The 24,550-nt window shown below is 46.3% G+C and overlaps 1 protein-coding gene across 2 annotated transcripts in view; it reads left to right on the top strand.

Annotated features, from left to right (window-relative positions):
* RFX4 (regulatory factor X4) overlaps positions 1–24,550 on the top strand; it is a 158,793-nt gene that overhangs the window by 3,027 nt on the left and 131,216 nt on the right. The window contains exons 1-2 of one of the 2 annotated variants that reach the window (XM_029953170.1): positions 15,755–15,824; positions 22,786–22,872. In XM_029953170.1, coding sequence (XP_029809030.1) covers positions 15,755–15,824; positions 22,786–22,872 — 157 coding nt within the window. Of the gene's footprint in view, positions 1–15,754; positions 15,825–22,785; positions 22,873–24,550 lie in introns of those variants that run through there. The other variant, XM_029953171.1, reaches the window with a different exon arrangement.

Below are 24,550 nucleotides of genomic sequence, written 5' to 3'. Positions count from 1 at the left end.
GCACCCAGCGCGGGGCCCTTCAGCTAGTGGGCCGGCCGCGGCCGCCACGCGTGCCCGGCCCGGTGGGACCCGACCCGGCTGCCCTGCCCAGGCCAGCGTTGCTTGGTTACTCAAGGTACCCGGAAATTCGAGAACGAGGGAGAAAAGTAGGTAGAATTTTAGGCCACCGAGAACTTGTGCCAAGTGGTCCGGGGCTGGGCTGGTCGGCTACGCAACAGAAGGATTGTTTCTTGTTAAACGGGATGGCACGTTAGAGAGGGGCGCTGCCAGCCCGAATTGGAAACTTCCGTCTCGACCACTTTCTGCCCCAAAAGCCAGAATCCAGAGTTGGGGCGGCCAAAGTATCCCTGGAGTCGGATTGGAGCACCACAGGCCACAACGGCGGGAAGGCAAGCTGGCCTACGGGCCCCCGCTCAGCACAAGGCCTCGACCTGGCTCCGTGGGCCCCCAGGTGGGGACATTCAGTGGTACTGGCTTGTGGCCCCTGGGACAGAGAGCGCCCGGATCGGAAGAGAGCCCGGGTCTCCTCCATCCGCTCCCAGCTGCGGCCCTAGGCTGGGAGCTGCCTTCTGCCGCCCGGAGACCACGTCGTCGAGCTCGAGGGAGCCAAGGACCGGAGGTCTGCCCTTTGCTCCTGCACCCAAATCAGACTGTCTCTCCCTCCCCTGGCTTGTGTGTGTATGTGTGTGGCCTGAGAGGGTGGCATGCGCGTCCCCATCCTTGCCACCTGCCAAAGCGCCGGCGTCAATGAGTTTAGAAGCAGGGCAAGTAAGACTTGCGTGGTCTTGGGGTCTCCGAGCCGGTGTCTGCAGCTTTCCCCCCCGCGGACGAGGCGCTCAGGCCGGGTCCGGGGAGCCCCGCAAGCGACTCCGCGCGGCGGCCGTGACAGCGCGCTTTGCCACCCGGCCTGCGGGACCCAGAGATCCGGAAAAGTTTGTAGGGGCCGCCGGCAGGCTAGGCCCGAAGATTTCCTTAGCCGCGCCCTCCCCCTCCCGGGCGCGTCGCCATGGTGACCGCTGGAAGTTGGTGGTGGAAAACAGACCCGGCGCAAAGCAAAATATTATGAGTGCAGTTGGGGTGACTTCATGGGGGGCGGGGGGCCGGAGGGCATGAGCGGGAGCCAGAGGCACAGACCCACAACAAAGGACCTAGTGCGAGTTGGAGAGAGTTTGCTCGGTGCCTCGCCGCCTGCTATGTGAGCGCTGGACTGATCTCACCAAAGGCGCTGAGGTCTCTAATTTCTCTCCGGCAACTACACCTTTCCTCAGCTCACCTGTGTGCCTTTCTTCCCACTCTTCCTCTCCTGGTTGTCTTGCAGCCTCAGTCCCCAACCCGAGGTTAGGCACCAGCTGGGCAAAGCACCCACCTCTCCCAGTGAGCCACACACTCACAAATGTGAAAGGTTCTGTTTTTTCTGACTCAGGATTTGTGGGTCACCCAGGATGAATTTCTCATCCTTCCTTTTCAAATCGAATCTTCAAAGGGCGAGGGATTAGGCTGGAAAGAGAAGAGAAGGAGGTGCCTGGTCAGAAATCTTGGCATCGAGGAGCAAGGAGTTCCTATCCATTCCCCCCCACTTTGTACAATGGGGAAAGCTCTGAGTTATAATTCTGACTCGGCCACTTATAATGTTACTTTAGGCGAGTCTTATAGCCTCTCTTAGATTAATTTTCATTGTCTGTAAAATGAAGGCTTAGCTTACAGTCTGGGATTTTCTGATAAATTAGACATAAGTCTCTTCACGATAAAATCCAGGAAGCATATGTGTGCTGGTTACCAGTATCTGATCTGTGACCCACTGTGCAATAGTTCATCTCTCCCCCACATTGATAATAAACTAAAATATTTTGATGAGTCATCTATTAGGATTTTAAGAGTCAAAAAGAACCGTGGATGACCACTTTTTTAAAGGCCCATAATAGCCTTTGTTAATTACACCTAAGGTCAATTTCTTAAGACCCTGAATATTGGGGGGGCTGTACCCAACGTCAGTGTAGGGAGCACAGAAGTGCCTCTAGGTGATGACACCAGCATCACAGACCTGGGAGAGGCATGCACACTGGCCAGTAGAGTGAAATGTTGCCATCAAAGGAAAAGCAGACTCTGTCCTCCCTTGCTCAAGCTCCTAGAAAGAGGTGAGGGTCTTCTCACACCTAGCCACCCCTCCTGGTGATAATTTGAGCAGAGGAGCCCTTCCTTTACCTCTGATACTCTGTTGCCTCACGTATAGTTAAATGAATTGGATGTAAAGACTGCTCTGGCCCACCTAAAACTTGTCCATACAATTACGTGCCTGTACCGCGTCTGCGGAATCTGCCGGGTACTTTGTAGTTTCACTGACACTGGCCCTCACAAGCTCTCCATGAGAGAGGTGTAATTGTGACCTGCATCTCTTCCATTTCTAACAGTGTAAGGTTCAAAGTCAGGTTAATGTGTTTGTTTGCCTTGGTGTCTGCGTGAAAAAGACAGAGAAGGCATAGAATGATGACCTCACAACATGGGGTATCAGTCAGGTCTCCACTTGCACAGGGCCCCCCCTGAGAGCCCATCCTATGTGTTCTGCAGGTGATTTGGGACACTCTTCAGCTGCCCCTCCAGGGCTCTGCAGAATGGAAAAGTTGTAAGAAATGTCTGATGTTTTTGCCCCTTCCACTCTATTTGAGTTATCTGTAATTTTATGAAGGGGGAGAGAGAAGAAACTTAGAGACAGATGATTTGGAAGCGTCAGGTAAAAGTAAAAGAAAATAGTTTGTGTGAATTTATGGGGGTGGGTTTATTCAGTCTCCTTTACTGAGCACCTGCTGGGTGGCAGGATGGATAAGGACACACAGTCTCTGCCTTTGAGGATTTTGTGATGTGTTTGACGTGGGAAGGCATGGACACATTGAGAGTCGTGAGCGCTCCAAAGGACATAGAAATAGATTCCTCCTGGAGCCTGAAGGAAAGGATGGGCTCCCTTATCAAGCACCCACGTGAGTCAGCCCTTGTAACAGGGAGTTAAGTGTTTTCACACACTGGCCATTTAAGTCTTACCATAATTTTGTGTTGTCCCTTTGTAGGATGCAAGAGGGGGCTGGAACTTGTGTGGGACTACAGCTTGTATGAGACCAGACTGGGAAAGCCTGTTCCCTCACCCTCCCACCCCACCTCATGTGGACCCTGACCCTGATAGAGCACTGGCCTGGCAGGGCTTGGTTATGCCTCTGGCCTTGAGATGGACTTGAATCTCACTTGGTGAGAAGGGAAAAGTATGGACGAAAGTGGAGAATCACGGGAAGTTTCAGTCTTGGAGCCCAGAGAAAACCTGTCTGAAAGAGTCACAGGATTCTGCATCTGGAGAGGGTTTTAACTGATAGCAGTGATGGAAGGCAGTGTATCATAGTGGTTGAATGATGATTTTGGACAAATTTTAGCTTGTTTTATTCATTCAAGAATACTACCCACCTCCTATGTGCCAGGCACTCTGCTGGGTGCTGGGTTTAACAGAAAACGCCAGCAGCACTCCCACGGAGCATAAATTCTAGACAGACAGACAAGTAAACACACAAAAAATAGTTAATTTCAGTCAGTGATAAGCACAATGAAGAAGAAAACATTGGGGATGCAGAAGGTAGAGCATGGTACTAGGAAGGTTGCTACCTTCTGGTTGCCCCATGAAGCTGGGTGCCCTTGATCTGGAAGCTTACTGTTGCCGAGCCCCACTTTTCTTATGGAACTGATCTGTGCCTCTGAGAGGGCTCTTGTATGAAATGTGAAGATGGCCATAGGTAACATATAGTCAATACACGTCTCCACTTTGCCACTAAGTATTTTTATTTAAGTGCATTGTCTAATGCTCACAACAACCCAAGAAAGAAGTGATGGCTATTATTCACAGTTTAAGTGGGGAAACCATAGGCTAAAGACAACAATTAAAGCTGGAAGCTAGTGTTTAGGGAGTTTCTGAGCTTGAGAAGCTGGGCTGCACAGGGAGCATGATCGATCTTCACCGAGCCCCTGACTTTCCTGGTGTGGAATACAAGTGCTAAACCTAGCTGCTTATTTATGTGGGTTTTTTTTTAGTTTATTAAGTTCTTTTCACATGCCAGCCATGAACTAAGTACTTTAAATGCATTATTAGTTGTATTTTAAAACATATGTTATGGGTACTGTTAAGATCTACCCCCATTATATGCAGTGGAAGGATACCCATGAAGGGAGTAGGCCACCTAACCTACGAGTGTCCACACTCTTAGTTGCAAGGCTATACTGAAGAGTTCTCCTCCCCTCCTCCTCCCCTCTTCCTCCTCTTCTCCTCCTTCTTCTCCTTTTCCTCCTCCTCCTCTTCTTCCTTTTCCTCCTCCTCCTACTATTTCTCCTTCTTCTCCTACTTCTCTTTCTCCTTCATCTTTAGTGAGGAGAGTTGGAAAGGATGTCCAATAAAGTGTGTATCTTTAATTTTATTTTTAAATTGTATGTATTCTGAGAGAAGGGAGAGAGAAGGAGGGAGAATCCCAGTCAGGCTCCCTGCTGTCTGCACAGAGCCCAGTGTGGGCACTCAGTCCCATGAACCATGAGATCATGACCTGAGCAGAAATCAAGAGTTGGACACCTAACTGACTGAGTGACCCAGGCATCCCAAGCATATATCATTTTAGTGAAAGCAAAGGACTTGCTATTTTCTCCCTAAATGAAAGTGGCAGGATAGTTCATTAAACCATGGAGACAAAATTTTTAACTATTGGCAGAAATAAGGAGATAAAGCATTCACAACTTTAATACAGATGAGAAATATACTTTAGGGTTTTGTTGGGATTCATTTGGGACATTTGCTTTGTCTGTAAGACTATCAAAGCTTTCTGCAAGCTTACATACAGACATACCTCTGCAAGATTAAACTAATAAGGTAGAACCCGTTAGGTCACGTGTGAATATACCTAGCCTTTAGATGACGGAGCAAACAGTATTTTGCAGCCAGAAGTCATTCACAGACACGTGTTAACATGATTGGAGGTGAATATGGTCTGACTTAATGAAAAGAACATGAGGTTTACCATTAAATAGACAAAAGTTTAAGTCCCATCTCAGTTGCTTTCTGGCTGTATGACCCAGGGCAAATGACCCAACTTCTCCACGTTTTCTGTTTTCTTCTTTGTGTAAGCATCTACGCCGTACTTTCCAGGGATAGGAGAATAGAATGAGATCATGCACGTGAAGCCTGACTTATAAGAAATGGCTCAGTAAGAGGCAGATTTTATTAATGAAAGTAATTACCTGGTCTTCCTATGCCCAGTTCTGTGTGTCTAGTTGGGAAAAGGGGATAAGAATCCTGAAACAAATGTAACCCGATTCAGTATGCCTAGATGTTGTCTGTACTGTGTAAACAGCCTCAGTGCTAAGTCAAGATAAAATCTTCTTCTTTTTTTTCTAAAATTTAGACCGAGGGATTAATTTCAATCTCATTCCCCAGCATTTCCCATGAAGAAGGTATCTTATGTGCCTTTATGATGCTTTCATGCTTGTGTTGTCCAGTTTCGTAAAGGGAGTAGAAAATGTCTTTGTAGAGGCCAAACCTGGTGGCTGGAACTCGAGTCAGGATGAGCACTCACAGAAGTATGTTCTACACCCTTGACTGGGCCCCTCCACAAGTCCTGATACTCTTCGGTTGTGGAGTATGAGGGCCTGTGTTCTCATTCCTGCCCCCTCTTTCCACTGTAGGCAGCGCTGTTTTAAAGACAACCATTTTACACTTGGCTTTCAGGAAGTGGAAAATTCTGTTTCATCTGAAACTCTCTGAAACTCGGTTGAGCCAGATCCACAGAAAGACTTTAGTTCTTTTGCCTTCCTTGCCTACTTTTTAGTGCAAGGAGAAAAAAAGTTCATTTATTCTCTTTCTGTCTTTATAATGTGATCTTTACCTATGTTGTGATTTTTGAACTTTTGAAATGTTAAGCCACTTTAAGAGAGAGAGGGGGGTTTTATAAAAAGCAGAAAAGAATGAAATTGAGCCATCATGTTTTCAGCTAAATATGGTCGGAGTATAGGCGACTAGGACTGGGTTGGCCTGTAGCAGTAGATCATCTGGGTTTTGTTGTGTTAGATCTGATCCTTAGAGCAGAATTACTTCAAAATATGTATGTAATTTCCACTTTTGTGGTTGGTTAATCCCTCATAGAACATAAAATTATGCGTAATCTGCTTATGAGCAATCAATAATTATTAGTAAACAGGTGAACCTGGACATGGTAGAATTGGATTGTCATGATTGTCTTGTTTTAATTTAAAGCGATAATAAGAAAGCCTTTGAAAAGGCTACAGCCCCGTAAAGGTTAGTTAGCACTTTGTGTCCTGTGTGTTTTCTGACTATCCAATTGTGCTAAAGGTCAGTGTTGTTTAGACGCAGCCTAAATGAGATTGATGAATATGGCAGATTTTTATTTAATCGGAATGGAGAATTACTACTTCATAAGCATTGATCCCCTGAATCCATCTTGCTGGAGAAAATGCACTCGGTCAACACTAGCGAACTACTCTTGAACTAGATTTTGAACTGCCATTTGAATAATCTGAAGAGTGATTAGTGACTGCTAATTACACTAGCAGCAGCTAAATTTTGAGGCATAGCTGCATTTTGTGAAGGAAGTTATGGCAGTGTGTTTGTTTTGAATCTTGTGATTGCTGTGAGCTCATTTCAAGCTAGTCCTAGACTTTAGAGGACAGAGGTGTTTCTTTGAATGTTATAGTTAATGAATTTATCATTTTAAAAACATGAGCAAGAGCGATTTTTTGAGTCCCACGTCATCTTCTTCAGAATGATTGGTCTAAATTTGGGGTGTTCATATGGGGCATAATGTATTTCTAATATGAGCACTAATTCTAAATGCTTATGAGTAGGCCTTGGTTCTTACTGAAGTGATTATGATTTTATAGAGTTCCAGAATTGGGCCCATTGGCATACACTCAAACTTACTTATGAGCTCATATTGATTACTTTAAACATTTTGCCAAGTTTTCTTCATGGGGTTCAGTTCCACTGCTGATAATAAATCTGGAGTGGGAGAGGGATTAGGATGCCTGTACAGTGGTTTTTTGTTCCACCGAAAAGAACACCAACTAGTTCTGTGTCACCCTTGTACGGCTACTAAAAAGGCATATTATCTGTGTTCTAGGAGTTTAATTTCTTCTACTTGATGACTCCTTTTACAAAAAGTGATGTAGATTCTCTATAAAAACTATTTGACATCATAGAAAATAAAATAACGGTAGTCGAAAAAACCCTGGGAGTTTACACGAAAGGAAGATTTCAGAGGGATGGAGACCCTCAGTTAAAACATTAAAACTTCCAAGCAATGGAAAGAAGATTTCTAAAGTGTTGAGCGGTTTTTATGCAAGGGCCTTTGGTCTCCATGAACTTTTATTTTCAACTCAGTGGGCAGGGTCTTTGAGGTTGTGTGCTTTGGGTAGGGGACCTTTTCAGAAATACCAGGCTTTTAGAAAACACACACACGCACACAGCTTTTCTTCTAATCAAGGCCCTGTTTTAAAGTTTGAAAACTTTGATGTGGTCAAAAGAATGAATTATTGCTTCATTGGGGTTTTTTTGGGGTGCCCCGGGCTACAGGGTATTCTCTGCCTGGGCTACCTCGTGGGCCACAGCTGAGGAGGTGTTGGGACCAGGGAGAGCTGCCCGCCCAGACCTGCCCAGCAGGCAGCCATGGGCACCAGGTGGAGCCTCACTGGGAGCAGAGCTGAGGTAGTGCATGCAGGGGTTGCGGAGGGAGGTGCTGGAGGGATGCCAAGGGATCCAAGAGATGAGGAACCTGAAAAAGAAATTCCCTACAGGTCTGTTTTGTTCAAAGGTTTTTGTGGTATTGAGAGACTAAAACACAAACAAATAAAAAGCTCCAGCAAAGCTATATGGTTATAGATAGTACTTGGTAACTATATATTGATCATTTTTGAGAAGGGAAGAATGAAGGAAGGGGGGCGGTGGCAGGGGGAGATGGCAGGAAGAGATTGAGGGAACATGGGTGGGAAGGAGAAAACTACACTGAATCATTTTGGTAAGTGATGTCAGGCTCACTTTATGAGTTATTTTCAAAATTGTTCCTTTTTTACTAAAGGGGCCGAGAGAAAGGGAGACAGAATCGGAAGCAGACTCCAGGCTCTGAGCTGTCAGCACAGAGCCTGATGCAGGGCTTGAACTCACAAGCCATGAGATCATGACCTGAGCTGTAGTAGACGTTTAACCCACTGCAGTACCCAGGCACCCCAAGGGGCCCCTTTGTAATCTTTTTCAGGCAGGGTGCTAAATGCTCATGCTTGTTACTTGATTTAATTCTTACACCGACCCTTTGATATTGTTATCCCCATTGTATAGATGAGGAAACTGAGACTCAGCCTAGTTAACATGTGCAGGCCAAACAGCTAGCATCCAGCCAGGTTTTGAACACAGATTATTCTGATTTTGAAACCAGGCTGCCTCCTTGCCTCCCAACACCTGGAGTTGGAAGGAAAACCTTAGAGATGTGCATGCTAACTCACCTACTACATAAAGTTCAGGAGGTCCAGTCATCCCTGATCCTGGCCAGCAGTGGTGAGGGTGGGTGTGTGGGGGAAGAGGGGACAACAGCTCATACTGCAGGTCTTTGGAGCACACTGTCACGGGGTGGCAGTGGGTGTCAGGCTGCTATGGGGACCTCAATGTGACTTTGGCAGCAGGCTGCTGACTGAGGACGCCCACGGGCGCTCCTTCCTGTGGGAGCACCTGGTGCACCGTGTGCCTTTCATCTCAAATCATTTTCTGCGCTTCTAAATTCAACCTGGCACCGCCACTGGGTAGTATCCCCCGCCTGCCAGTTACTTTGGCAAATCTGACATCTTAACACACATCACCGGGGCTTAGTATCTATTTACTTACAGACGTGACTTTCTCATAATAGGTTCAACATAAAAATCTTGGTGTTAAAATAACAGCGCCTTGCATTTGCATAGCATGTCACAATTTAGGATCACTGATACAGTCATTAATAGGGGGAGTTTGCAATCAATGACCTAGTCATTAATATCTCTGGCTCTGGAATCCCAAAGGCTTGATGAGAATTGGCTTTGCCATAAGCTGAATGTATGGACTCAACAAGTGAGGTGACCTCTCTGAGCCTCAGTTTGTTTCCCAGTAAAGTGGGGCCATGGCATTGTGAGGATTAAATGAAGTAAAGCATGTGAAAGGTTCGGCACAGGGCCTTGGCATGGCATAAAAGCTCAGTAAACAAGAGGTGCTTTGAGTGCCACACGCTTCTTATGTTCCCCTAGTAGCTTTCAAGAACTGCCTTCTCCCTGGACACAAGGCCCTCACGGGGGAAGAATACGAAATTTTATGCACACTTCCACTTTATTCAATTTTTTCAGTACATGACCCCATAAACCTGCGAGCTAGGTGGGATCTTTCCCAGCTTATTCTTAGTGAAACTGCCTCTCCGTGAGCTCAGTCACATGCATTGGCTCGAATAGCAAGAGAGGATCCACACTGTCAGTTATGTCTTTAAACCAGTCTGTCTCCAAGCCCGTTAAAAACGTAGGGTTGTAATGAAGGAGCTGGTGGTCCCCCCCACCCCTGCCCCACATAGAGCTGACTGTCTTCCCTTCGCCTCATTGTGCACTCACCTACCACTGCGGCTAAGGTGCACACATTTTCCATCCTCATTTTACATGTTTGACACTTCCTCATTTCTCACGATTTCCACCTGTGTTATCATGATCTGTGCTTAGCACAGTGCAAAGCATTTATGAGGATGTCTTGCACAAATCAGTGCTCAATAAATATTTGCTTAAGCTATTACAGTGTGAAAAACGCTGCCTTTCTTTTGCTTGCCTTCTAGGAGACTTGGCTCACGGCTGCATGCAAACAAGTCCTTGATTAACTACAGATGAGCTGACCCACTTCTGAGCCCCCAGTAGGTGCCAGGCATGGTGCTGGTGTTAGTCATTCCTTCCCCTCTGTCCTCTCCTCTCCTCATAGGTCTGCAATTCTATGCCAAGCCCCGTCTAATTGCGGGGAACAATGGGGTGGATAAGGTACAGTCAGCTCTTAAGGAGCTTAGATTATTTGTCCTAATCCTCCTAGTAACTTCAGGGGGTAGTTTTTTTTATATATATAAGAAGGAAATTGAGGCTCATGAGGTTAAGTAATTTGCCTAGGGTTGCAGAGCTTGGTCACTTGTAAGGGGAGCAGCAGAATGAGTGTCGGTCTGGCTTCCAAGGCTTTTCACTGCACCAAAGATCTAAGAATCAAACCAAAGGAATGATAACAGAAGAGACTAGAGTGGCAGGGTTTGGGGGTAGGCATGATGTAAAAATTTTAATAGCTGAGACTTGGATAATGCTAATCATGTAAACACTCTCTGTGCCTTGTTCACTTAAACCTCATGCAAACTCCTTGGAGTGCTGTTATTCGCACCCCCACTTTGCAAGTTAAAAACAAACAACCCTGGGGCTGAAAGAGGTTGAGTCATTCACCCAAGGTCATACAGCAAAGACATCAGACTTGAAGCTGGCAGCTGAGCTCCAGTCTGTGTGCTTAACACCTACACTGTCATTAAAACACACGAGGTGCGCTGACATAGACAGGTACCTGGGAATCACAGTGGCTCCATATATCTAGAACTCGCTTTGTGCTGGGTGCTATGCTAACTGCTTTCCACATCTCGCACTGGTAAGATGAGGTGGGCGGATTATCATTCTCCACATTTTACCCAAGGGGACACTGAGGTTTAGAGACTTTGCCTCAAGTCAATCAACTAGTAAGTGCTAAGGCTAGAACTCAGGCCATTCTTTTGCTGCTAGTTACTAAGCCCACATGCTTGCTTTTCCTTCTCCTAGGTGACTCGCAGGAAATGATTCGAATAAAGAAAAAATATGTACCAAATTGTTCATTAAGACGATATAAAGAATAGGAATACTAGCTCAGGGGAACACTGGGCATCTATTAATGATAGATAGGTATGAGGGCTACAGCAAAATCGGAACACTCTGCAGGATAGAATGTGAAGGGGAAACCGAGGAGGCAAGGGTGTACTCAGTCACTGGGGATACAGTTCATATGTGTGCAACATGTGGACACGAGACCCGGGAGCAACACAGAAAAAGGACAAATAACTCACATGTGAGAGAGCTAGGATTGTGGATGAGTATGTTTCTCCTTTCAACATTTAAAAATCTAATTTCTGCAATAGATGAACACAGGAAAGAAAGAAAGCACTTTGCCTAAGAGAAGGATGTTTTGGTGATTCATCTCAAAAGTTCAGGCTAGTTTGAAGTCTGTTTGGGTCCTGTGCTCAGGAGTGCCTGGCTCCTAAGCTTTTGGGGGGCATCCGCATCCCCTAACAGAGATGGTGAGAAGAAATGCAGAAGAGGCAAAAAAGAAACTAGAAAAGGCAATGATGTCAGGAATCAAATAACATCAGATGCTGTGCACAGTGAGCGGCCTTGGCCCTAATACCTTTTTTTAAAAAAAGACTTTGACATGTTTTAATAATGTTGTAATGATAGAAATAGAAACAAAGGCCTGCCAACATTAAGTGGTAGTAGGTATGGTCCCCCATAAAAGTTGAGGGGAGGTGAAATTTTCACAGCCTGCCAATGCAGTTACATGCCTGAGTTCTGGCGTTCCCAGGGATATTTTTAGAGCAGAGATCTGCTTTTACATGGAACTTCTCTTCGACAGGAGATGGCACTGAACACCTTAACTTTAACTTTTTCTAGGCTCCAGGGACTGTTTGTGACTCTGTGATCTGTGAGCTAACAGCCCTGGTGCACCTTGGGGATTTCCTCCTTAATTCCTGTATATTGCAAATAATGACCCCTTCATGAATCTCTTTGACCACTTCAGAGTTTTACGTTTTAGGTTTTCCTAAAGCGAGAAAGGGCAGTAACATTACTGAATACTTGTTGTGTCTCTGGTGTTATGTTCGATGCAGCTCAGTACTCACGGTGAGACTTTAAGGCATATATAACTCAGATATGAGAGTATAAGTTAATGGTTAGGTGTAACCGCTGACTTGTTTTTAGTCAAATTGTCATACTTTAAATATATTCCTTCACCTGCAGGAGCTTTTAAGGTTTTTTTTTTTTTTGCTTGTGTGTGAATAGTGACTTTATGTTTTTTGTTTACTGTTGTATCTTCAGAGTCCAGAATAGTGTCTGATAGAAATCGCTCAATAAATAATTTTGGAATGACTAACTAAAGGGAAAATAAGTTAATCGTTAGGTTAGAGTCAGGTTCAGATCTTGACTCAGCTGCTACAGTGTTTGTGAAGATGACAATGCTTGCATTGCAGTCACATTCCAGGAGATGACTAGTGTCCCCTTGGGCGGACCCACATTATGCCATGGTTGAGACCCCAGCTGATGAGGAAGAGACACAGGGACAGTGACCACATGGTCCGGGTAGGAGAATGAATATGGTCAGCCACAAAGTAAGCGGAGTTCTTATCTTTTCTCATCCAGGCCTTTCTCTCTGGGCCTTGCTTTCCCCCGCTTTGTAAAACGAGATAGTAATTCCTGTGTATACATGAGGAGGTATGTGAACAGTTTAGCGCAGTGGTACAGAATGGGCGCTAAGACAGTGGTAGTTATTGTAACTATAACAGAGAAACTGAGGCTCAGAAAGGCGAAAGTACTTGGTCAGGTTCACGAGCTGGTGAGATAGCGAGGCTTAGCAGTTAGGCCTTCTCATTTTTTGCTCCGTATTGGGTTCCCCTGGCCCACGGGAAGGGGCTTCCTCGCTGTGGCCGAGTTTGTTGGTTCAGGCCCCCACACTTGCTGGTTTCCAGACCTGCAGGAGAGATTCCCCGGGGTAGGAAGCAGGAGCCAGCACGGGCCGCAGGTGCACTTCAGGAGTCCGGAGAGGCAGCTAGAAACAAACAGAGTGAGTCGTTTGGGCAGATGAGAAAGCACTGAGGCTGTAGGGCCTTGAGGAAGGGCGGTGTTAAGTGGTAGTAGAAGTCAGATCACCTTGTGTCCCCTCAGCATCTCTCCGAGACTTCTTCATACGATGTCATCACCATCTGAGTCTCACAGGAGGCTTCGGAAGCAGGCTTTCTTATTTGACCAATGTGGACGTGCACACTGAGGCATACATACAGTGGGAGTTTGGAGAGGATTATTTTTTAAAGGAATATATTAGAAATGAGAAGGAGATGAAAACACAGCTCAGATTTTAAAGGAAAAGAAGAAAAGTAAAAGGCAAACTGGCAAGGGTGTTTCTTAGTAAGTACCGTGAGGAGAATGAGTGGGGTTACCGGCTGGGAATCTCGTCGCTGAGGGTAAAGTGTTAAATTGAAAGAGGAAGCGAATCCTGTGCCGATCTTTGCAGACAGACAGACCCAGGCCATACGGTGTTGAGCAGACAATCGGTAAGTGGGCTGTTTCCATGTATGTAGTATCCGAACATCCTGGCCACTGTATACAGTGGGCACCAATCAGCTGCAGGGACAAAGACAGCCCAGCAGGTACATCCTCAGGCCCGGGGCATGGGACTGACTGTGTGCCAACCCATTCACACTTGTCTTTTCCTGGCCACACATCTGTGTAAAGCATAACTTCTGTATGCTTTACAGGAGCAATGCGTCTATATTGCTATAATTAAATGAGATAATCTGTGTAAATAACTGTCCCTGGAGTGTAGCGCTGATGCTCCAAGACTGGGCTCTGATGATGATATGGATGAAGATGGTAGGAAGCCACGTTTCAGGAGATGTCACTGCTGTCACCTGACACTCACCTCCTCTTGCTGTGACTGAGGCCCCAGCAGATGATGATGAGATGTGGGGACCCAGGGTCGCTGGTTACACGGATTGGCCAGGGTTGTGAGTACATTTAGCTAGAGAGAGGCAGAGTTCTTATTTTTTGTCATCTCACTGCCTCTGTTCTAAGCCTCTCAGACTTACTTAGACTCTTGCAGTGGCCTCCTACCCCAGGGGGGACCGTGAAGTCCGGGACAGTCCTGGTGTATGCTCGTGGTCCTGGCAAAATTATTAATAATGCAGCTTTTCGGTCTCAAAAGTTTGGATCATATGTGATGTGGTCTCCTGCTTCCCTTTCTCTTCCCTCTGAGATTGTGTTTAGCAGCACCAAATGGAGCTGCCCACGGAATGGTTTTGCTTATGTCATACTCCACACAAAAACTTTTAGAGGGTCCCAGCCACCTGTTAAATTAAGTCCAGACTCCTTAACTTAGTCCTAAGTACAGAGGCCGGTTTTCATGTGTGCATGTGCAGTGGCATCTTCCAGAGTGCTAGTGGAACGGGACAGCCTCAACAAACACACGTTGAATTAATCCTTGAAATGAATGTGGGCATTCATGGTCAGACTGCTGGTCAGTTTCTTTTCTTTCTGTTTTTTAATGTTTCATTTTTTTAAAGTTTATTTTTGAGAGAGAGAGAGAGAGAGAAAGAGAATGAGAGAATGCAAGAGGGGGAGTGGCAGAGAGAAAGGGAGACAGAATCACCAGCAGCACAGAGGCCAACATGGGACTCAAACTCATGAACCATGAGATCATGACTTGAGCTGAAATCAAGAGTTGAGGCCTAACTGACCGAGCCACTCAGGAGCCCCTGCTTGTCAGTCTGTTGAAGGCATAATCCTTTGGCCAGCTTCAGGGCCTTTGCACATGACGTTCCTTCTGCCAGGAACACTCCGCCCTCCCTGTTTATCTGGGGTGGTAACATGACGCCTTCATAGTCTTTAGCTGTCAGTTTAATGCTACTTCCTCCAAGAAGCTTCCCTGACTCACATATCAGACCAGACACACAGACACACATACATGCACACACACACACATTCTCTCTCTCTCTCACTCTTCCCGTCTCCCGTGGCTCTCTTGGGAATTACATGACTATTATTTAACAGCTGACTCCCACACTTTAACCGTCCCTGTCACCAGAGCTGTGTCTGTGTGGTTTACTGCTGCCCCCCTGTTGTGTAGCACAGTGCCAGGCACATGGTGCCCCACAGAGTGGAGAAAGCAGTGGTGAGATGAATGAACGTACATCCCTCATAGGCTACGCTTTCGGAGCCAGTGTGGCTCAGGTCCCTTGCTCCAAGCCTTCCCATAGCTGCTTAGCACATTCAGGAAAAATACGCAGTTCTCACTAGGGCCAGCCAGCGAGTGCCTTCCTGCTTTCGGCCCTTCCTTCCTCTGCCTCCATTTCCTGCTGCTCTCACCCCTCCTCGCGCTCTCCCGCATCCTGGTATTCAGGCTCCTTCCTCCTCAGGCCTTTGCCCCTGCTCCAATACAGGGTAGTGTTCCACTACCCAAAACAGCACCCCCGACTCCCATCCTGTGGCTTCATTTTCCTCCGACACTCCTTGTGCCCTGAAGTCACCTTGCTATTTTGTTTTTGTCCCATCCCCACCACAGAATAGAGGCTCCCCAAGAGCAGGGGCCTTGTCTGCCATGTCCATCACTAGAACCTTAGAGCCTGGCAAACAGTTGGCACTAAAGCAGTATTTCGTGAGTGAGGAAAGGAATGAACGAAGGGGCAGGGTGGGATGGCCCCTTGGAGGCAGGGCAGGGGCCCCTTCCTGGAACCCAGAGGCCCCTGGGGCAGGGACTGTGGTGTTGCCATGGCAACCCACTGACCTGAGGCCTCCCCCCCTCCCCTTGGAGAGGCCACACAGCTGCCCACTTCCTGGGCCCAGACTTCCCACGTGTCCCTGTGTGTCACCACTGTGGGGAGCCCAGGGCAGAGGGAAAACAGGGCTGAGAGATGAGAGAATGATGAAGAGGAAGTCACTCCCTGGTGCCTGGGGAGACAGGAGCAGGCCTTGTTGGCGTGGTTCCACTGGTAATGGCCAGGGCCGTGGGGGGAGGGGAGGGGAGACTAGGGGGCGCTCTGGTACCTCCGGGACCCGGGGCCTGGTCCTCCCTTGGCAGCTGCGAGTGAGTGTGCCGTGTCGAATTTGATGTAGCATTTCCAAAGCTGTGAGTTCCTAAAATAGGCCCCAGCACGGTGCCCTGAAAGACTGTTGATACAAAGAATATGAATAACGCCTTCTATTAAAACCCAGTGACACTTTCTAAGTCAGGCGGCATTTTCTTCAGGTATTGCATAAGTCGAGAACTCCCTGTTCCCATCTAGTTCCTCAGAAACAAAGCTCGTCGTGTTCCCTCCCCCATTGCTTAAAAATGACGCTGGCTCCCAGCTGCCTGCCGGCTCTTGGCCTGGGGGGCAAGGCCTGGGCAACCCGCTCCTCACACACTCTCCCAGCTGCTCCCCCCCACCCCCCCCCCCCGACCCTGCCTCCGGTCACCAGTCAGTGGACTCTTCCCCTTTCCCAGAACCCTCTTTGGGCTTTTGTTGGTGACGTGGCCCTCCTGTCCTCTTCGGTCTGGCAGGTGCTGAATCCTTTAAGGACCAACTGAAATGCCACGTCCTATGTGCAGGCCAAGATGGAGGCTCCCTTCTCTGTGATTCCGTGGCACCTTATTATACTTAGAGACCTGCTCTTGGTTACCTGCTGGCTTCTTGAGGTAGTGTGCCCCGGTGAGAACAAGCCAGCCTCAGAGGAACAGACCTGACCCAGCTCAGCCTCTACCTCACTGGCTGGCTTAACCTAGCTTCTCTGAGTCACTGTTTCCTCCTCACGAACTGGAATTAGTCAAGGCTCTGCTTCAGAGTTGCTGTGCGGAGTAGAGAGGAGGCATGTGAAGCAGGGTGACTGATGTGGAGGGAAATGCTTGTTAAACGCTGGACATTGCCATTACTGCCCGTCCTCATTACTCAGCGTGAGCTCCTGGTGGATGGAGACCATGCTTTCCTCATCTTGCCATGGCCCACGAAGCCAAGCATGCTAAGTGCTTCGCCTGTAGTGTTTCAGCTAATCTTTGGAGAACCTGGAAGGTAGGGCTCTTTTGGAAGGCTCAGGAATCGTTCTGATGTTACATAGCTAGTAAGTGGCAGGGCTGGGATTTGAAATCCAGTTGCCCTAACTCTGAACTCCACATCCTTCCCGGCCTGCCTCTGCCTTCTCTCTCATCTGGTACTGTCTCCCCCTTGGTCACTCCATCAGCCATTGGGCCTTCTTGCCATCCCTTGACCCATGATCATGGGTCACCCATGATCCCAACTCAGGGCCTTGGCCTCTGCGGTCCCCTCTCTGTGAGCCTTCGAAAGCCTTACTCCCTCACTGTCCTCAGTCTCGGCTCAATTGGTGCCTCTTCTCAGAGGCCTTCCTGGGATGAGGATGCATTGTCCTTCATCCTGTTCTCTAACCCTGCTTTACTTCATCACAACCCATTGCCACCAGCTGTGAGCTTGACACCATGCCAGGCTCTAGGGGGATACATGTGGAAAGGATAGACACAGTTGTTAGAACTTATATTTTTAAAGTAGGGAAAATAATAAAAAAGAATATGTAAACAAGATATTTTTGGGTCCTGAGATTCTGGTCTACCAGATATACCATGCTGTAATATATTGACTCCCTGTTAAAATATATTTGTCGTCTTCTGTTACAACTTTACATGGAAGGCAGTTGATAATTATTTGCAAAATGAATGAATGGATGGATAGATAGCCTAAGCTATCTATGACTGGTCTGTGCCCAGTATGAATTAGCAAGGAGAATAAGTGTAGTCTTTGAGATCGAAAATCTGGGTTTGAATTCCGACTTTGATCCCTCTGTGTGTGTGACATTGGTCAAGCAACTGTCATGGTCTAGACCCCAGTCACTGTCATGGTCTAGACCCTAGTCTCCTTCTGTGGGTGAATTTCTGTCTCAAGAGGTGGAAGTTCAGATCAGTTCCTCGTGTCGCTGTAAACTTCAAGGATTACATGGCTTTGGACAGCCATCTTGGTCAGCTCCTCTTGCCAGACCGATACTGCTCTGAGCCTTGGGCAGGCTAGGTCCCTGAGGCAGGTACTTCCTAGTTGTTCTTTGCTGCTGCAAAGGGAACTAAGCCTTCTAGGAAATGCAATCTAAAGTGGGGAGTCATGAAGATCTGCCTTTAAGGAGTGCAGGGTAAACTCCCCAGAAAGTGAAAATCCACACGGCATGATTGGCGGCATCCTTCCTGCCCATGATCTCAGATGGGTCCTATGTAATGATGCTTCGCAGCCCAGGAGCTGACACTCACAGCCATCAGTACATCCTGTTGGGCACTTAGAGCAAGTTTGGTCCTTACTGAAAGATCAGATGGATTTTACCGCACCAAGAATGGGAGCAGGGAGATTAGCTAAGTGCAAACGAGCTGTCCTGTGTCCCAGGAGTGGGTGCCCTACTGCTGTGCTGGTAACAGTCTGCCTTGGGCTAGAACCTCTGCTTCAAGCCTCAGTTTTCATATCTATAAATAGAGATATTAATACATACCTCATACTGTTCTGAGATCCCTTTTAATTTGCCATGTATGTGAAAATGCCTTGCAGAGTACCTGGCACACAGTAGGAACTTAATGTTATTTTTCAGAAAGAAATAAGGCATTTAACAACCCATATTTATTGTGCAATATCCACAGGGACAGGCACAGTGCCAGTGCCTGGGTCCAAGGGGAACAGAAAGGCCAGGGTCCTTGTGCTCCTGAGTTTGGGGAGTAGCATCTGCCTCACTCTCCAAATGGCAGCTGCAGGGTGGAAGGCAGTCTTCTTCATGTTTGTTTCACTCACAGCTTTTCATTGTTGCTTTTTCTTTCTAGAAGGCACAAGCTAGACATTGGTTGAAATTTGCTTTCTGTACTTGGAAAATCACCTTTGATATGTTGTATGATTTCATGCCTTATGTGGTAAAAAACACACAAAAAAGATTAGGAAATTCTATAGATATGTGGACGTGTCTACTTATATGATGTGCATTCTTCAATATCACGTGTGTCAATAATGTAACATTTATTGAGACCATCCTCTAGCAAAAACCTCATGCCAGGTGCTAGTGAGAGTCAAAAGAAATAGAATAACATGGACTTCATTCTTTAGATATTTAAGGCCTAAACAGAAGGGCCTGTCATGTATAACAAAGGCTGGCAAAGAAATATGTGAATGAATTTAGCAAAAAATTGTAATGTGTAAGTAGAGTGTTAGCAGAAGTTCAAACACAAGGCAGACTGTGATCACTGATAGTGTTGGCACTGTGTGCCGGAGACCGTATGGATCACAGGAAGAGGGGAGCTCAGCCCACACTGGGAGAGAGCATACTGGTTATGACCTACGTCTGAATGCCAGTCTGCCCCTGACTAGCTGGGTGACTCCGGACAAGTCACTTAATCTTACTGAGCTTTAATTTTTTTAATACCACCTACCTCAAGGTTGTTATGAAGATTAAGTATGATGGTGTTTGTACTGTATTCGCATAATTCTTGGCATATAAAGACCCAAGGTATGGCAGCCTTTATTATTATTTTTAAAATCACATAATCTACAAATAAATTAGTTAGATAAACCCAGCACTTTATTAAAAATCCAATATACCTGTCATTCTGGTTGAGTAACTCTTGATCTTTGCAAGACCAAAATACATTGTTAGTAGTTTTAAGGTATATAAATTTTACTTCATATTACCTCTTTTTACCTAAAAAGAGGCCTTCCAGTCATATAGAGCAGGCTGACTTAGGGGACATGAGCGCAGATGCCACTACTGAGCCCTATGAGGGAAGAGGCAAAGGTAGAGAGCATCTGTAGATCCAAGGCCTGTCTCACTTTCGTCTGTGCAGTCTGGAATGTAAGACCTCTAAATGCTCTGAAAACTCCACGTGTCCAGAACAGTAGAGGTGATGGTTCTGCCGTATTATATTTGGCACTGCTCAGAACATGGTCCGGACCCTCAGAGTTCATTCTGGATGGCACATGTTCAAATGAACATTGGTTAACTAGAAGCCAGCCAGATGCAGGTGAAGTGGATGGCAGAGATGTGGGAACAATTCCTTCCGAGCAAGAGCCAGAACAAGTGAGGTACTTGGACCAGAAAAATGGAGCCATGGGGGCTGTCTTCTTATATCTGCCATGTGCATGACAGACCACAGGTACTCTGTGCTGCCCCCTGGGAGAAGAGCGGGGTGGCAGAATGGCTATAGGCATCGGCCATGATGTCAGACCTGCGAGGGTGCAGGAGGTGGAGGAAAGGGTTATTGGTGACATTTATTCTCTGGTTCTTTCCTGGCCCTTCCAGCCCTCTCTCTCTTCTCATAACCCTGCTCTCATCTCTCTCCAGTGTTGAACAACATGGAGGAGACACATAGCATCTGGAAAGTTCTTCCTCAACTGGGCCTCTTGTGGGCTGGTGTTGCACTGTCCTTGCCCTTGGTGTTCAGAGCCAGCTCCCCTTCGGAATGTTACCAGGCGTTCTTCAGAGAATGTCCTGTCAATCACTGGGGATTCTCACCTGCAGGAATAGGCCCTTCTGAGGACTCCAAATCTAGTAGGACTCATCTGGCACAGGCAAATGGGTGAGAGGGAGAGTGTTTCTCTTAGTTCCCTGTGTCTGCTGGGTGTGTGTGCCTGTGTGTATGTGTGTACGTGCACACGTGTGCGTGTGTGAATGTGTGCATGCCCACACGGGTGTGAGAGTCACTGGATGTGAATACCTCACTAGGAAGACCAGGGCTGGTCCAGAACAAGAGCAGTTGCTTTTGGTGGTGTGATTTGGCGGAGGAAGGGGCTGCAGACATTGAGAGCTGCCGTCCAGCACCAGCCATGGCTGTTGCCAAGGAAATTGTGCCAGAACTCGAGGGGATTAGAAGATCCGAGTGGAGATATTCTGGAGACTCCTGAAAAGAATTCTGGAGATTTGTATCCAGATGCATCTTTGGATGCGACGTGATGGCAAACACCCACCTAGCACCAGCCCAACTTTGAAACCACCACAAGCCATTTGCTTCTACATTGCGCGGTTGGTGTCTGGAAGGGGTGGTGTTTTCATGTTTTGAATTTCTCTGCGGCTCAGTGTTTCCTCAGAAGTAGCAGATTTCCATTTCCTCTGAACAAGCTGGCTCCTGTTCCTCCCTTTGGATATCTCCCCTGACTTATTTATCGTTTAGGAAGCAGCTTTTAAAAGAGCAGTTTGTTGGGACATAAAACATAAAACAAAAACGCAATATGTCTCCCTGCCGTCCCCCTGCCCGCACCCCCTAGCTCACTGGTCAGCATCAGCTTGGCTTCTTTTGAAAATATGTTCCCTAAGGTGTTAACTCATGATCTTGTCCTTGGCCTTTTGAACTATGAGGAGTCACATTACTTACTCTAAGCTTCAGTTGCTTTCTAGGAAAAAATGGGAATGAAAATCTTTTCCTCTGGGAGTTGTTGCCCGACTTCAACGAGATAACATAGGTCAAGGGGGCTGGCATGGTAGCACAGGTGATCAGTAAACACCAGCTCCTATATTGTAAAGTCAGCAGTTGGAGACTGCACCATTCAGAAGCACATGGCCATAAGTCTAGTCAGCTCTGCTCTAACACTGCATATGCATTCCTAAAACTCCTGAGCTTGGCACTCTGCAAAACTGCACAATAAAAGCCACAGTGTTTACTAGAAAAATAAACTAGGGGCATAACACTCAAGAACTTTGTCAGTGACACATTTAAAAAAATAGGAACCTAATGAAGATGATAGCACAGTTTTGCACATGTTAATGGTTAAGAGGTCCACAAATACAATAAATATGTCACGTCACCTTGGAAAAGCCCTGAAGTTTGCTCTTGGAAGTGGATGTCAGAAAGGCTACAACTTGTGAGTTGCCCTGAAGTGGTAAAACATGGGTTCTCCAGGCAGGTGTGGCTCCTAACACATGTGGTGAACTAAAGTGGCCGGTAGACGGCCGAGGCATGAGCACGTGTGGATTTTGCCTATTCCTGTGGGCTTCAGTGCAGCTATGTGTGGTTTTCCGCTTTTCACTGATGCTTCTTAGGGAGGAAATTGAGCGTCAGCAAACACGAAGTTCACTCTCTGCTCAGATCATTCCTCAGTGTATTACTTGTGCTGGAACACATTCCTATTTTCAAAATCAGCATTCTAGCAGATCTGACTATACCTAGCTGATGTTGAACGAACGAACGAACGAATGAATGAATGAATGTATGAATGAAACTGGTCCAGACAATGGAATACCATAGCACCACAGTATGGAAAGTACTTTTGTAGACTTTGCAATTGGATTAAAAGAAAGGGTCTTTTGGATTTTAAAAGTCCTACATAGCTATTGTAGAGTTTTTAATATGTCCTCCTCCTGTGGCTTTTTGGCTTGTGTTTGGAAGTTCCCCTTTGGGGGTCCCCCAGGCAAAGGGTAGTGAGCTATGAAGTTCCCTGCCCCCTTTCTCCACTTCAACCAGAGCCCCCTTTTATCTGCTTTCCTTTTGTGTTTTTGTTTAAATAAAAGGTTCTGCTGCTAATTTGCCAATCTGCAAACCATCACCAGTGATTTAGTTAACCAAACTTTGTTTTACAAACAACTTCTCAGGAATGTATCTTCTTTGCAAAGAAAGAATTTTCAGTGGTACTGTGGGGCTGGGAATCCTCCAGAAGTAGTAGAGTCTGACCAGGAAATACAAGTGGGCTTCAATCACCATTTTGTGTCTGAACCCCTCAGCCAAGGCTCATCAGCAATGGTGACTGCGGGGCTTCGTGGAAAGTCAGATTCCAGGCCGGGTCAGTCTCAGATGAAAGCTGATGGGCAATTGAATCTAATGTGTTTATGATGTTCTTGTCTCTTCACAAACACCAACAGCAATTCTGCAAGTCTGTGATTGTCTTTCCCCTTTCTCTCTTTCTTCTGTTTTTGTTTCTTTTTTGTTTTTGTTTTTTTGTTTTTTGTTTTTTTTTTTAGAGAGCTGGATTGAAAGATGTCTCAATGAAAGTGAAAACAAACGTTATTCCAGCCACACATCTCTGGGGAATGTTTCTAATGATGAAAGTAAGTGCTCGAAATTCATTCTTCCACAATGTCCTAGACATAGCCAGTGTCCTCGTGGGAGGGATAGTGCCTCTTGAATGCTAGGCCGGGGCATGTCACCGGGAACAAGAGACTCTGAAGCCATTTATGGAATACATTAGGCCCTCCCTGGAATATTCTGTGGTAGGGAGTGCAGTATAGTCAGGTAGTCACGGAAAGGGGGCCACAGCAGATACTTGCTGTTTAAATGTTCATAATTGTCTGAGTCCCCAGAGAGCGCCCCCCCCCCCATTACAGTGATGGGCAAATGTGGACCCTGATGGGAAACAGGAAAGGCCATTCTCGGTGTCACTGTTGACGTGGGATTAAAGTAGCATGTCATGGCATTATTGTTTCAGAGTCATGAATGTCCTTGCTCTTTGAAAAGAAAAGATTTCTCCCAGGTCTTGGACTAGGGAATTGGAGTTAGTGGGAAGATATAACTGCTGTGTTTACACCTTTCCCTGGGTTATGTTAGATCGGGTCTTCTGGGCGCCTCATGTTAAGAGACTTAAGACTAACTGGGACTTGTATTTGCCCCCTAAACACTAAAAAAGGGGGACAGCTGATTGTAAATGTAACTTCCAGAAGGGACAGAGTGTCCTCTCCCTTGGCTGGTAAAGGGCCTCTCCTTAGGTTTCTCAGACCATGGCCAGGGACCACCTGCTCCTTAAGCCCAATGGTGTTTGCTAGACACTCTGAACAGCCACCTTCTTCCAGAGTCCCTTCCCCCGTTGGCATTCTGGCATCATGATTTTGCTTCATTTTATAAAATTGAGATAAATTGAACATAAAGCACATAAATCTTATGTGAATGGTCCCATGAATACCCACCCCCCCTGCCCCGATTTTGTCTCTACCGATGTAACCAGAAGAGATAGAACATTTATCTCCCTGGGAGGTTCCTTCATGTCTCATCCCTGTGAATAACTACTGTCCTGAATTTTATCACTATGGTTTGCTTTTGCCTGTTTCTGAAAGATTATATAAATGGACTTACAGAGTCTGTAAGTCCATTTTGTCTGTAGCTCTTTTCACTCAATGTCTGTGCGATGTAGCCATGCTGTTGTATGGAGTACTTTTTCATAGTTGTTTGGTATTCCATTGTATGCATATACCACGGGTTACACATCCATTTAAATGTTGATGGTATTTTAATTCTCAAGTTTTTTCTATTTCTTAACATCTCTGAGTATTCTTTGTTTTACTGTGCTAATATATGTGTACGATAAAATTGTCCATTTTAACCATTTTCAAAGGTATTAAGTACATTCATCTTCCCAAACTGAAGGTTTGACAATAACTTCCCATTCCCTCTCCCTCTAGTCCCTGGAAGTTACTATTCTACTCTCTGCCTCTAGGAATTTGACTATATGAAATAGAGGGGCACCTGGGTGGCTCAGTTGGTTAAGCGTCTGACTTTGGCTCAGGTCCTATCTTACTGTTCATGACTTCAAGCCCCGCATCAGGCTCTGTGCTGACAGTCCAGAACCTGGAATCTGCTTTGGATTCTGTGTCTGCCTCTCTCTTTGTCCCTCCCTTGCTTGCATTCTATTTCTCAAAAATAAATAAACATTAGAAAAAGCAATAAAAAAGTAGAGTCACATAGTATTTGTTTTTATGTAACTGGCTTATTTTACTTATTTCAGGCTTTATACTG

Source organism: Suricata suricatta, chromosome 10 (genome assembly GCF_006229205.1).
Source record: "Suricata suricatta isolate VVHF042 chromosome 10, meerkat_22Aug2017_6uvM2_HiC, whole genome shotgun sequence".
Classification (NCBI taxonomy): domain Eukaryota; kingdom Metazoa; phylum Chordata; class Mammalia; order Carnivora; family Herpestidae; genus Suricata; species Suricata suricatta.
This window is presented reverse-complemented; position numbering and strand designations above follow the sequence as displayed.